This window comes from Calypte anna, chromosome 4A, assembly GCF_003957555.1.
Source record: "Calypte anna isolate BGI_N300 chromosome 4A, bCalAnn1_v1.p, whole genome shotgun sequence".
Classification (NCBI taxonomy): domain Eukaryota; kingdom Metazoa; phylum Chordata; class Aves; order Apodiformes; family Trochilidae; genus Calypte; species Calypte anna.
This window is the reverse complement of record NC_044248.1, coordinates 723,940-735,456: the sequence shown is the minus strand read 5'-3', so window position 1 is coordinate 735,456 and position 11,517 is coordinate 723,940. Positions and strand designations below refer to the sequence as shown.

The following is an 11,517-nucleotide window of genomic DNA, read 5'->3' as shown; positions in this document are numbered from 1 at the left end:
AGGATCTGCATAATCATCAGCCTCTGAGTATTTTGGGGCTTTTTTATGTGGCTGATCTGGAGTCAGGTAAAAGTCAATCCCCTTGCATGCCATAGTGAGACTGGAGGGCTTTTGGTGGAGACAGAGAAGTGAGGAGATGTCTGGGGGCAGGTGATGTCCCACAGGAAGGGCACAGTTGGCTGAGGTACCATATGTTTCAAGGGAGGTGATTCCAGAGAGGCCTTTGCTGTCACAGCGATGGCCAGAGGATTTTTTTTGTTATGTGGAGAAACACAGCGTGGAAGGTTTATTGGGCATGATGGAAGAAGAGATCACAGGCTGCCTGATGGTCCTTGGGAAAGATCCTCTTGGTGTCCAGGTTAAAGTCTGGCTTCTCACAGGGGAAGGGAACCAGCTTGGGGTGTCAGTGTACCTGTCTAATGTTCTGACAGGTGTCTCCCAGCCCTGAGCTGAAATGAGACATCTCAGTAATGGTGCTTCTGCAGCCCATGGCACGTGGCACGTGGGGACAGTGTGCAGTACAACCTCTGTGTGTGTTTTTGCACGTGTGTGAAATAAATCTGAGAACAGCTTTTGCAGAGGCTGACACAATGCTCTTCTCAGCTGCCTTGGTTCCCTGACCTCAAGACCCAGAAGTCCCCTGAGAAGTAAGGTACAGGAATTCAACCACAGTTGGTCAGACAGGGTATCATGTTGGTGGGCTTTATGTCCACTTTGACACCTTAAAAACTCTGTCAGGCCCCGTGGCCTCCATAGTGAGTGACTCCCAGAGCACAGCTGCTGAAATGCTGCTCTGCTCAAGGTGTTGTCACTCTGTTTGTCCTGTTGGAGACTTTACAAACCCACCTAGCTGTGTTCCTGTGTGGGCTGCCCTGGGTGAAGGGGGGTTGGACAAGATGATCTCCAGAGGTCCCTTCATGCCCCTGGCATTCTGTGGTTCTATGGACACAAACTTGCAGGAGCTGTTGTGCCTCTACCGAGCAGGCGGGAGGGAGGTGGGGGTTGTTTGTGCATCCATCTGGGGTATGGGGTCAGTGAATACTTGGATGATCAGGACCAAGTCCCCTCTGGCTCGGCTGCCTCCTCAGCAAAGAGAAGAAATGAGACCCTGGGAATCTCCCGTGAGCCTGATGAGGAGATCTCCGGGCTCCAGGGATGGAGTAAAATCTGAGTTTCCTGTGTTGTGGGAAGAAATTAATGAGTGGGCATCAGGTGGGAGGAGGCTGTGGGGTGCACAGCAGGCTGGGCAGGCGATGCTGCAGGGAACCCTGACCCCCTCATGTGTGACACAACCTGCTGATGTGAGCAGAGAAACACAGAAAAACTGACTGTAAAGCACGTCTGGGCTGACGTTCTCGGACTGTGTAACAACGTGATGACAAACCCAGCACCTTCAGCCCGGGGTTCTGCCGGGGGTGAAGGCTGGCGGAGGGGGCCACGGGGGGGCTCCTGAGCAATACTCCCCCTCCTTCGCCAGTGGGAGTGGTGGTGGGTATCCATTAATGCTACTAATGGGAGAGGGGGGTCATTCCTCACCCGGCTTGGCCGCGCACCAGCCGCGGGTGCAGGGTGCCCTGGCCGGGGGTGTGAGCGCGTCCCGGGGCTCTCCCGGCCCCTCACGGGGTGCGCACACGGGCGCTGCAGCTCCGCCCGCGGCCACCGGGGGGCGACAGACACACACAGCGCCGCCTCGCACCGCCAGGGGGCGCTCTTCACAGTGCCGGCATCTACCGCTAGGGGGCGCTGCGCGCAGTGAGGACCGGGACCGGAGCAGAACCGAGCACACGGAGCCACCTCAGGACCCTGCGCAGAACCGGTGAAGCCGAGCGGTGAGTACCAGTGGTCCGCAGCACGGGTGCGGGGTCAGGGAGCCGGGCCCAGCCGGTGTCACCCAGCAGGGAAGGGGGCTGGCGGTGGGTGAGCCGGGGCTGTGTCTGTGCCCGCACGACTTCCTGTGGGGGTTTTCAAAAGGTGTTCCTCTTCGCTCAGACTCGAACCCAGGGGAACCGGGCCGAGAGCGAACCCGGACACAGCCGGAGCGCTGGGAGAACCTGGGGAGGGGCTTCCTGACGGCAGAGTGCCCCGGCGAGCACCGGGGGATGCTCGGCAGCGGTACTGGCAGCCCGGCCCGGGCAGCACCGCCCGGGACAGCGACCCGACGGGAGGTGTGGCTGGGCCGGGCTGGGGAGCTGCCTGCAGCCCGGGCAGGGCGGGGGAAAGTACCGGTACCGCCCCGTTGGGCCGCTCCGGAGCCGCCCCCGCCGGACCCCCTCTCCCCGGGGTCTTACCCAGCGCTGCGGGCCGGTGCGGTGCGGAGGTCTCTGGGGCAGCCCCCGCTCCGTGTCCTCAGCAACCGCTGGCACCCGTGCAGGAACCGGCACCACCGCCCGGTCCCGCTGGAGAGACAAAACCAAACGAGGAGCCCAAAGGGTCACGATCCGCTGCTGAGCGCTCAGCGCAGGCCGTGTTCTGGGCCGGGCTGGGCCGGGTGGTTGTTGACTCGGGCTCCATCTGGCCCGGAGACCCGCACGGTCCCTCGAGGGGACACGTCCCAGCCCCGCGGGCTGTAGAGCTGCGGGACTGCCCAGCTCTACGAACCCGAGGGGTGTCCGGGGAGGCACTGAGGAGGAAGGGAGCCCCTTGGATTCTACAGACCAGTGATCAATCCCGTGTGAATGACAAATCAGGTGTCACAGGTTCACCTGAAAGACTGGTCAGGTGAGTACCTGCCGGGTTTGTGAGCACCAGGGAGGTGCCGGTACCCTCATTACAGCCCATTCCTCCCTCTGTGTGTGTCCCTCTCAGAGTGCTGGATAGCAGGGCTGGCTGTAACCTGCCAGCCAGGTCTGCATCAGCTCCTCCAAGCTCTGAAAACACCGTGCCTGGCAGAAACTGTGCAAATTCACCCTTTCTTAGTTGTTTGGGTTTGGATTTTTCTTCCCTATTATTAAAAGTTTTGTTACCACTTCATCTTTGTGATGTTTAAGTCTTGTTGATTAAGGACAGGTTGTCACTTATTAGACAGCAACAACCTCTGCTTCCTTCCACATTCTTTGTAACCTTTGCAGTTGTCTGCAGAGAGAGGGCAAACAGGCCAGGCATGAACATGAAATACCTGTGCCTTTACTCAAGGGCATGGTCCCTGCATCAACCACAGTTCAGACCAAGGAGAGAAAAGCTGTGCTGCTGTCTGCATCTCCTCTGTGACTAAGCAGAGCATTTAGTTCCCCAAAGCTGTCAAGCTGTAATAAAAACCCCAGTGTGTGTGCTAGAAGCCTTTCAGTGCTAAATGCATATTAAAGCAGCCTACTTGTGTTTTTTAATCCTAATGAAGAATTAGCATTGGTGTCAAAGCTTGTTAATGTGATACAAAAATTATTCTGTGCATGTATATGTTCCAAGCTGTGTTTGGGTGTGCTGCTCCTCTGGGCAAGGTGGGAGGGAACAGTGAGCTGCAGTTACTCTGCTATTAAACACAGTCATCATAGGGCCTGGGCTGGCCCTGCACAGGTAGGAGAACTCTGGAGGGAAAGACAGAGCCTTTAAAACAACAAAACCCTGGCATGGCAGTTATTATTTCTGAGTTTGGGTTTCTTACTGATACTTTTGTTAAGGTAATTACTACAGGTAGTATTTCCAACCTCAGGCAGTAACTTACAGGTATCAGCATGTTCCTGGAAGGAGAATGTTAGCTGTTGTCCCACAGACTGCAGGGCACCCAGAAGTGGTGCTTCTGCAGAAATACCACAGCATGAATCTGCCAACCCTGCCCAGGGTGTGCCAGGCACAGACACGGAAACCTTTGGCTTTCAGCACCTTTGGGTTTGACTCCACATTAATGCTGAGTTTTCTTGTTTTCTCACCTGTACCTCCTCCCAGCAGTTACCAGTACCATCTGACCATCCAGAGAACCAGCCAGAAGGACAGAGGTTTTGGAAGGGGCTACCAGCTGCATGCCCTGCACTCCAACAGACCCCAGAGCCCTGCTGGAGGGGACACCAGGGTAAGTACTTGCAGTGTCCCACACTCCTTTCCCTGTTCACATCAGATGTTCCCCTGCAGGATGGTGCAGGTTTCTAGTCTTGGCTCACTGACTGGTGTAATCAGTGGCAGCGTGACTCAGTTCTTCAGGAACATCAAGTATGCACAGATGCTGCTGACCCACTTCAGAGCCTGGTGAAGTACCCTTTGGGATCTGCCAAGTGCCCTTCTCCCTGGTGAACACAGGCTAACAATAGCAGAAGCTGATCTTTTAGGAACACAGCTGTTTTTCCACCACCAGACAGCAATTCCCCAGAGGAGACAGACTGCAGGGGAGGCATGAGAATAATACTAGTAAGTTTTTTCCTATTTATTGTCATTTGCTTTTCAAAGTTTTTAAATGTGTAAGTAAAATTGCAATGGGCTATCTGCTCTCTCGTGAAGCATCAGAGTGAACATATGCTTATTTTAACACATTTCTTCAGGCAGTGGCTGATAGTTATCTTGCCACATGCTGTGGTCTGGGTGAACTGTGCTTAAAAATGATCAGAGGCTGAATCCATCAAATACAAAGACTGTGGCTGCCTGCAAGGTAACCACATGTTGGAAAGTACTAGCAGCCCTTCAACAGCTGTACAGCAGCAAGAAAACGTGATTTAACTTCAGAAAAGAGACAGTAGTAAAACATCCTCCAATCCCTTTTTTTGTTTTGGTTTTTTTTTTCCTAACTGTGTTAGCAGCTAACTGCCTAAACCCTGGATTCTTTTCCAATAAATCCACTCAAACCTGTGTGGCATTTCAAGTCAGAGACCACCTTCATTTGGGTAAGTCCCAGCCACAGAGTTCACCAGTCCTGCAGGAAGCACTTAGCTTTAAAGAAGAGTTTCAGAATTGTCCTGGCATCATCACAGTGAAAAGAGACAGCAACCCTTAACTAAAGAGATTCTTGTCTGCAATTCTGAAACTGAAGGTAGAAATGATAACAAACTGGCAAGTACATGGCAAGGGATGGCTCTGTCCAGCATAAATCAGAGAACATGGAGGCTGAGGGACAGTGTCCTGCAGTGCTGCACCAGCCACACTTTTGCAGCTGTCATCTGATGATGCAGTTGGGTTTTTTTGTTCCTCACATGTGGGACAAGTTGCAAGGCCAGTCTTCTCAATTCCTGCATGGTCACTTTCAGTTCAGCTTGGGTATTTCTGCTCACAGAAAGTCTCCTTTCTGGAAGCTGCTTTGTTGTTATTGCACAAGTGTCTTTCTGATCTCAATTCAGATGCTGCTAATCTGGTCATTAGCTTGGGCAGTTAAGGATGAAGGAGCTGTTATCAATAGTCTGCTCTAGAAACCCCCTAAATCTAACAGGCTGTCTCAGAAGGGAAACACTTGTTACTGTGATGGGAAAAGTCATACTCGTCTTTCTTTTTTTTTGCTATCACTGCTGTAATAAAGTCATGAAGTCTTTCACACCTTCCCACTTTCTCCCTGGCATTATTTTATCTCTCTGCAGGAGGGTTTGGAGAAAGGGTCATCTCCTATTTGCCAGTGATCAAAATACTCCAGCAGGAACAGTCAAGATGAATACTTGCTTTTTCCAGCTTCTCTCCTAAGAGAACTGCTTCCCAGAATACGTGCCCACCCTTGGTTGTAGCAGGCCAGAGCTCATGCATGTCACAGAAGTAAGGGGGTCAGCACTGTTATGATTCCCAAACAGTCATAAAAGCAAAGCAACTGGAAACCAGGGCAGGAGAAGCTTCTCTCCAGTACCTCGATAAAAAACTGCTGAAGGAATTTGGCACCTCAAGCAAAAAATTATTTTTAAAATGAGAAGTAGTTTGACTACTGAACTTCTGCAGCAGAAGAGGGAGAAGCCAAACCCTGGCAGTCCAGCTCACCTCTGCCTCTGCTGCTTCCTTAACCCTCGGTTGGAAGAACATCTTGTAGCCCCAGGAAACTTGGTCAGGAAGCCAGGGAGTGACCTCTTGCTCAGTATGGTGGCCTCTAGATTAAATCATGGAATCTTTGCAATCTTTGCAGGATAAAAATTTATCTCCACTAAGTTCCCTATAGACCAGCAAAATAAAACACTTGAAAAATCAGTGATAGGTTTCTCTTTATGTGTCTGGCTTCCAGCGTGGCAAAAATCCTTCCATGCAAGGAACAGATTAAAAGAAACAACTGACAAGAAATTGGCTAAAGTCTCCGTAGCAGGTGAGGAAGGTAATGTTAACACCCTGTTACTTCAGCAGACAAACCCTCCCTATGAGCTGAGTGTGGTTTGTATTTCTCCCTGCGAGCACTCCCTGTCAGAACAACAGCTTTGGCTATCAGTATCATCAATTAACTTTAATTTGCAGCACTGAAGACAAGATAACTGAGTGCCAGGAAGGGGAGCTGCACAGAATATAAGAGGTCACTTTAAAAAGATAGTACAACAAGTTTTAAACTACTTTAAAAATCTTCTCTTCCTTCTTCCTTATCTCCAGTCCCCCCACATGTTCAGTAACAGCTTAACAATGTTTTTCTAGCAATATGGGTAGCTGTACTTGCATACTTTCTACAGCAAACTCTACCTGCAGCCATTTGCAAAGCAGGTACCTCAATTCTGATGGCAACAGGACACAGCTTATCCCTGATTTGCCTTGGTGAGTGTCAGCATTTGACAGCACTGTGAAAACATCCCCAGAGTGCACCCATGGAACAACCGAGAGCTCCCAGAGAGAGCTTGCAGGTGCAAAGTCATGCTAGCTAGCAAACCTCCAGGAGGAAAGTTTTCCTTAACAACTAGAATTGATCCTCTCCAAGTAAATAAATCCCAAAGCTTCCCTCCCTTAAGCACTTGTCTGCTGACAGACTTTGTGACCTTTCATAGTAAATCACCCCAACTTGCATCCTGCTTAGTGAATGCACCAGAATGCAGGAAACTTTAGTCTGTAAGGTAAAACCAGTCCCAATTCCCCCTTTCCCACACCATGAATACTTGGCAAAAACAAAGCTTGATGTCATTATTGGGTGGGTGTCAGCAGCTTGTTTAAGTGAGGCATTTGATAAGATGTAGAGCTTCCTGCAAAGTTGCCACTGTTCAGACTGCTGTTTCCTTCACACAAGATGGGGATCTGGTGAATTTATCACCAAGAAAACCAGGGACTTATTCTGCTTAATAAATACTTTTTCTCCTTGTAGGCCAACATCTGAATTGAATTAACACTTAAGCCAAACCACTTCACAGGTTCTGCCTAGACAAACATCAAGGAAGTTAACCAGATTGATGTTTTGCAACCCTCAGCTACTGTGTGAGCTGTAGAGTTTGTGCAAATAATTCTTCTCTAAAGATCATAACAACCTTTGCCTAGATAGTATCAGTCATCTTTCTCAAATTTTCTTTCAGTAAGTTTATACATCCAGCTATGGAAAATATAGCCTATCAATAACCAGAACAACCCATCAGCACCCATCTCATTCCTCTGATTCTCACCCTGTTTCTCAGATGACTCACCAAGCTCATGTACACAGCTCTAAAAGGAAGTAAACCAAGGGACCAGCTGAAAAAAATTGTATTGCATCAAACAAAACAGTAAATTAAAAAGCTTTCAACATATAAAAGTAATGGGATAGCAAAGCTCTCTAAAGTGATTATATACTTGTGTTGGATTTACCAGCCAAAAAAAAAATGTGATGACAATTTACAGAGCAATCAAATCCCCACTTACAGCTGCACTTAAGCTTTAAGTATGTTTATAGTGCAATGGTACCTTGCACTTCACAGCAAGCAGGGATTTGGTTCTCAAGCCTTTTACTGAAGCCCTTTTGTTGCTGCCCACTGCAAGGGACAGGGTGAAGCTTCACATGGCCACACAAAGGAGCAGCAAAAGCAGCCAAGGTGGAAGAAGGTAAGGCAGGGTCTGCAGCCAGCAGGCAGGGCTGTGCCTCAGCAGCACAGGGCACAGCCCACAATAATTAAATGAAGCAGGAGCAACAGGTCTAGGGAAGACAACCTCAGCAAGCCACAAGCTAAGCTTTAAGAGACCACCCCACAGCAGTAAGAGAACCCTGAAATGCATCCAAAGCAGCAGGACAGCGAGACACAGGCTAGAACACAAACCAGGGAACCAGCACAGCATCAGTACAGAAGCAAATGAGCCTGAGCCTAAACAAGGCTGCTGGGCCAATGGGCACAGGCTGTGTGGTGCAGACACAGGGTCACCAGGTGCCCTCAGCACCCTGACACCTTCTATGTCAGTTATCTCATGATAATGGGAATGGAAATAGGGAGGTGTGAGCTTGGACCAAGCCACCCGAGCTGTACAAATACCTCCTATACCTGCAGTCACCATGACCCAAGCAGTATGCTGCCAGATGCTGATGTGCCACTTGCTGTGTTGCCTGTGGAAAGGCAGCTCCAAAATACTGCCCCAGCCATGTAATTTACCTACACTTCAGGAAAGAAACAAAAGGGCTGCTGACCGGATTGAAGCCCAAAGGGATGAAATGAGATTTGCCCCTGTCAAGTTTCTACTGTGTGGAAGTGACTTGGTTTTTCAGAAAAAGAAAGAAAGAAAAAAAGATTAAAATGTCTTTCTGTATCTTTAAATCTTCATTAAGATGTGACATTTAGCAAGAGATTTTTCCAAAGCACCTCAGAGGATTGGGACACTCAATTTCTCTTGGTTTAATTGTGTAGTTGAGTCCCCAGCCACCTTTGAAAATTGTGTCTTTAAAGCTTTGTTCATGCATAGGTGACCCTCATCTATAAAACTGGTAACACTTTCTCAATTTATTTTAAGATGTGGCTCTATTCAAAACTCATGGGCAATCCCCTGGGGTGGAGGAGGAAGCACAGCCTTGTGTAAGTATGTAAAGAGGAAAGGTAAAGACAAGCAAAAGCTACAAGTGTCAGAGCACAACAGCTATGGATTTTTGTTTAAAGTCTGCAACCATAATGTGGGGTTCATGATTTAGATATGTTTTTGCTCTTAAACCAGAGAAAGGAAGGTTTGCCTAAATATCCCAAAGGAAGAATGGGATCAACAGTTAAGTAAAACAGACACACAATGTTCTGTTGCAGACTTGCAGGTGCTTTGAAAGGAACATGTGTCCTTTCCTGTCTTAAAAACAGAGCAAAAGTGATGGGGGTGAGAATCCTCTGCAGATCACAAAATCACAGGCTGTCTTTGGTTGGAAGAGACCCTCATGATCACCCAGTTCAACCTTTGACAACGACAGGAGACCAAGTGCCAGAAAATTTATCTAGCTGGAAGGTGAGCAGCTGGAGCTTTGAATCATTTGACTTTTCACACGATGAGGTCTCTGCCCTCAGAAGCAGCTGACAGAGCTGGGTGTCCTTTTAACTCCTAGGTTTATCTGCCTGTAACACGTCATGTCCTCAGGCTTAACACATTCTGATTTACTGGTAAGGAGCATGAATGTCCCCTTGAGCACGGGAGAACCTTCCCGGGGGGTCAGCAAACTGCCTGCTGGGCCCCTCTGAGGCAGTTCTGCCCTGGGGCACCCAGCTGGATGGGGACACCTCTCTTGTTGGGTTAGCAGCTTATGGTGTGCTGACAAGTGGCAGCTGTAACCAAGGTTGCTCTGGCAGTACAAAGCTGTGCCAGTTGTAGAAAGTGCCCAGCTGTGATCTGGGCACACTCAAGTAGTTCTGCTCCCTGGTGAGGATCAGTACTTAGAGGCTTCCTCAGGGCCTGCTTGAGGTGCAGTCCCTCTGCAGGAGGTAAGAGCTATCTGAAGGTTAGAGTGCCCTGTACTGGTGTTCATGGATGGCTCAACATGCCAGTTCTGTACTTACTGGCTCCCAGAAATCCCCCCTTCAGCTCTGATTTTACATGGGGGAAGTTTTCTGTGACTCATTCCTTAATTTCCCTTTTTAAAAAAGCGATATTCTTCCTGGCAGTATTTAAGCAGTTTGATAGTGTCCTGCTTGGATCAGGTGGGCTGACAGCTTTGCAACAGAGCATTTTATTTCTTGGAAAATGCATCTAAACAGAATGAAAACTTTCTGCCAGAAGCTTTCTGCAATGGGAGGAAGAAGAGTTTGCTCTTCACTGAAAGAAAATGTTTTGATCTCATGTTTTGAAATTCTTCTGCACTTTGTTTCATCACCAACGAGAGGGTATTAACAAAGTAGAACCCAACAGGATGTTTCAATATTAGCAAACCACGTAGTGGTGACCAAAGTGCTCTTTGCCCTCTGCCCTAAGCCAGTCTCTGAAGAAGCCAGTGATGTACTGACTGGTCTGCTAACTGTACCCCTAACCTTGCACCCACCCTGAGACTTCCCCTTCCTCATCTGTGCTCTCTTCCAGGTGATGAGACAAAAGTAAAGACCCATTCAGATGAGGAGACAAGTTCCTGGATGTGAAAGTATCTCTTCCTCTTCTCCAAAACTTATTTTTACATTGAAACAAACAAACAAAAAATGAAGGTAGCACAAGTACAACACAGATTCATCCATCAGTTTCTTGTGTCTTGCTTGGCTCTGTGGAGTCTGCCTAGGTGTCTTCTGGTAGCATTTTGTGCTGCTTTGTAGTTCATTTCTCCTGGATGGCGTTTCTTTCTTCCAGTGCCAAGTGACGGTCCCCAAGCTTTGTAAAATAGCTGTTTTTTCTAGAGGATATGAATTTTCCAGCCTTGGCAGATCTTTTAGCCTTCCTACGGACTCAGAAGATGCTAGCAACATAGTACATGGGAAGAATTTTTTTTCAGTAGATCCTGTTCTGCCGGTGCAGAGTCACTTGTCAAGGACAATAGCTGTTGGCAGAGCATTAATATGACAGAATCGGGTGTGCTGCCAAGGAAAGGAAACTCTTTTGTGGTTTATGCAATGTTTCACTGGCCTGTCAGCTAGACATCACCATTGATGGTGAACTGAAAACTGCCTTTCACCATTCGTAGGAAAGAAAAGACTACTCAGCAAAATGAATAATAGATTTTGCTGATCCCCAGAGCAACAATAGGAGGTTGGGTGGATGTGTGTGTGTGTGCTTGGGTTTGTGTGTGTCTTGCAACAACTGCCCTCTGTGCTGGAGCAGCCCTGCACATTAGGGAAAAGACGTTCACCCTCTGCAAAATGGAGGATAGAGTGAGGTCCTCTTTGCACTGGCCTCTGAGAAAACTTGGAGATGATGCTGATTGCATGAAACAAAGAGTCTTTCAACTTCAGAGATGCTGACTACAGGGCCATCTTTGTACTTGGGTATTCTGCCTGTTTGTTGTCCCAGGGATCATGGGATTATCTAAATTGGCTTTAAGAAGCTGACTTGCTTTTGCTCAAGAGATCTCCTGGCATTTAACAAACTAAATGGACAGTTGTAACTGAGGCCCATGAAGTTTCAATTCTTTCTTGAGATGTCTGAGTTAGGAAGAACAGTGCTTATTGATTCATTCATTCATTCATTCATTCATGGGAAGTACCCATGGATGTTTGGAGAAAGGCTGGGTCTGAAAGGCCAAGTATCTGTAATGATTTCAGCTCACAGAAGGAAGGAGCTGTGTGGCAGTGACCATGCCAAGGTGACAGTGAT

At 48.5% G+C, this 11,517-nt stretch overlaps 1 protein-coding gene across 1 annotated transcript; it reads left to right on the top strand.

The window, feature by feature from the left end:
- The first annotated feature begins 298 nt into the window (after nucleotides 1–298).
- On the top strand, nucleotides 299–6,065 carry LOC115598256 (collagen alpha-1(I) chain-like). Its single transcript, XM_030449919.1, has 5 exons — nucleotides 299–358; nucleotides 1,738–1,829; nucleotides 1,990–2,718; nucleotides 3,880–4,003; nucleotides 5,490–6,065. The coding sequence occupies exons 1-5, from the start codon at nucleotides 299–301 to the stop codon at nucleotides 5,526–5,528; spliced, it is 1,044 nt and encodes a 347-aa protein (XP_030305779.1). The 3' UTR covers nucleotides 5,529–6,065.
- The last annotated feature ends 5,452 nt before the right edge of the window (nucleotides 6,066–11,517 follow it).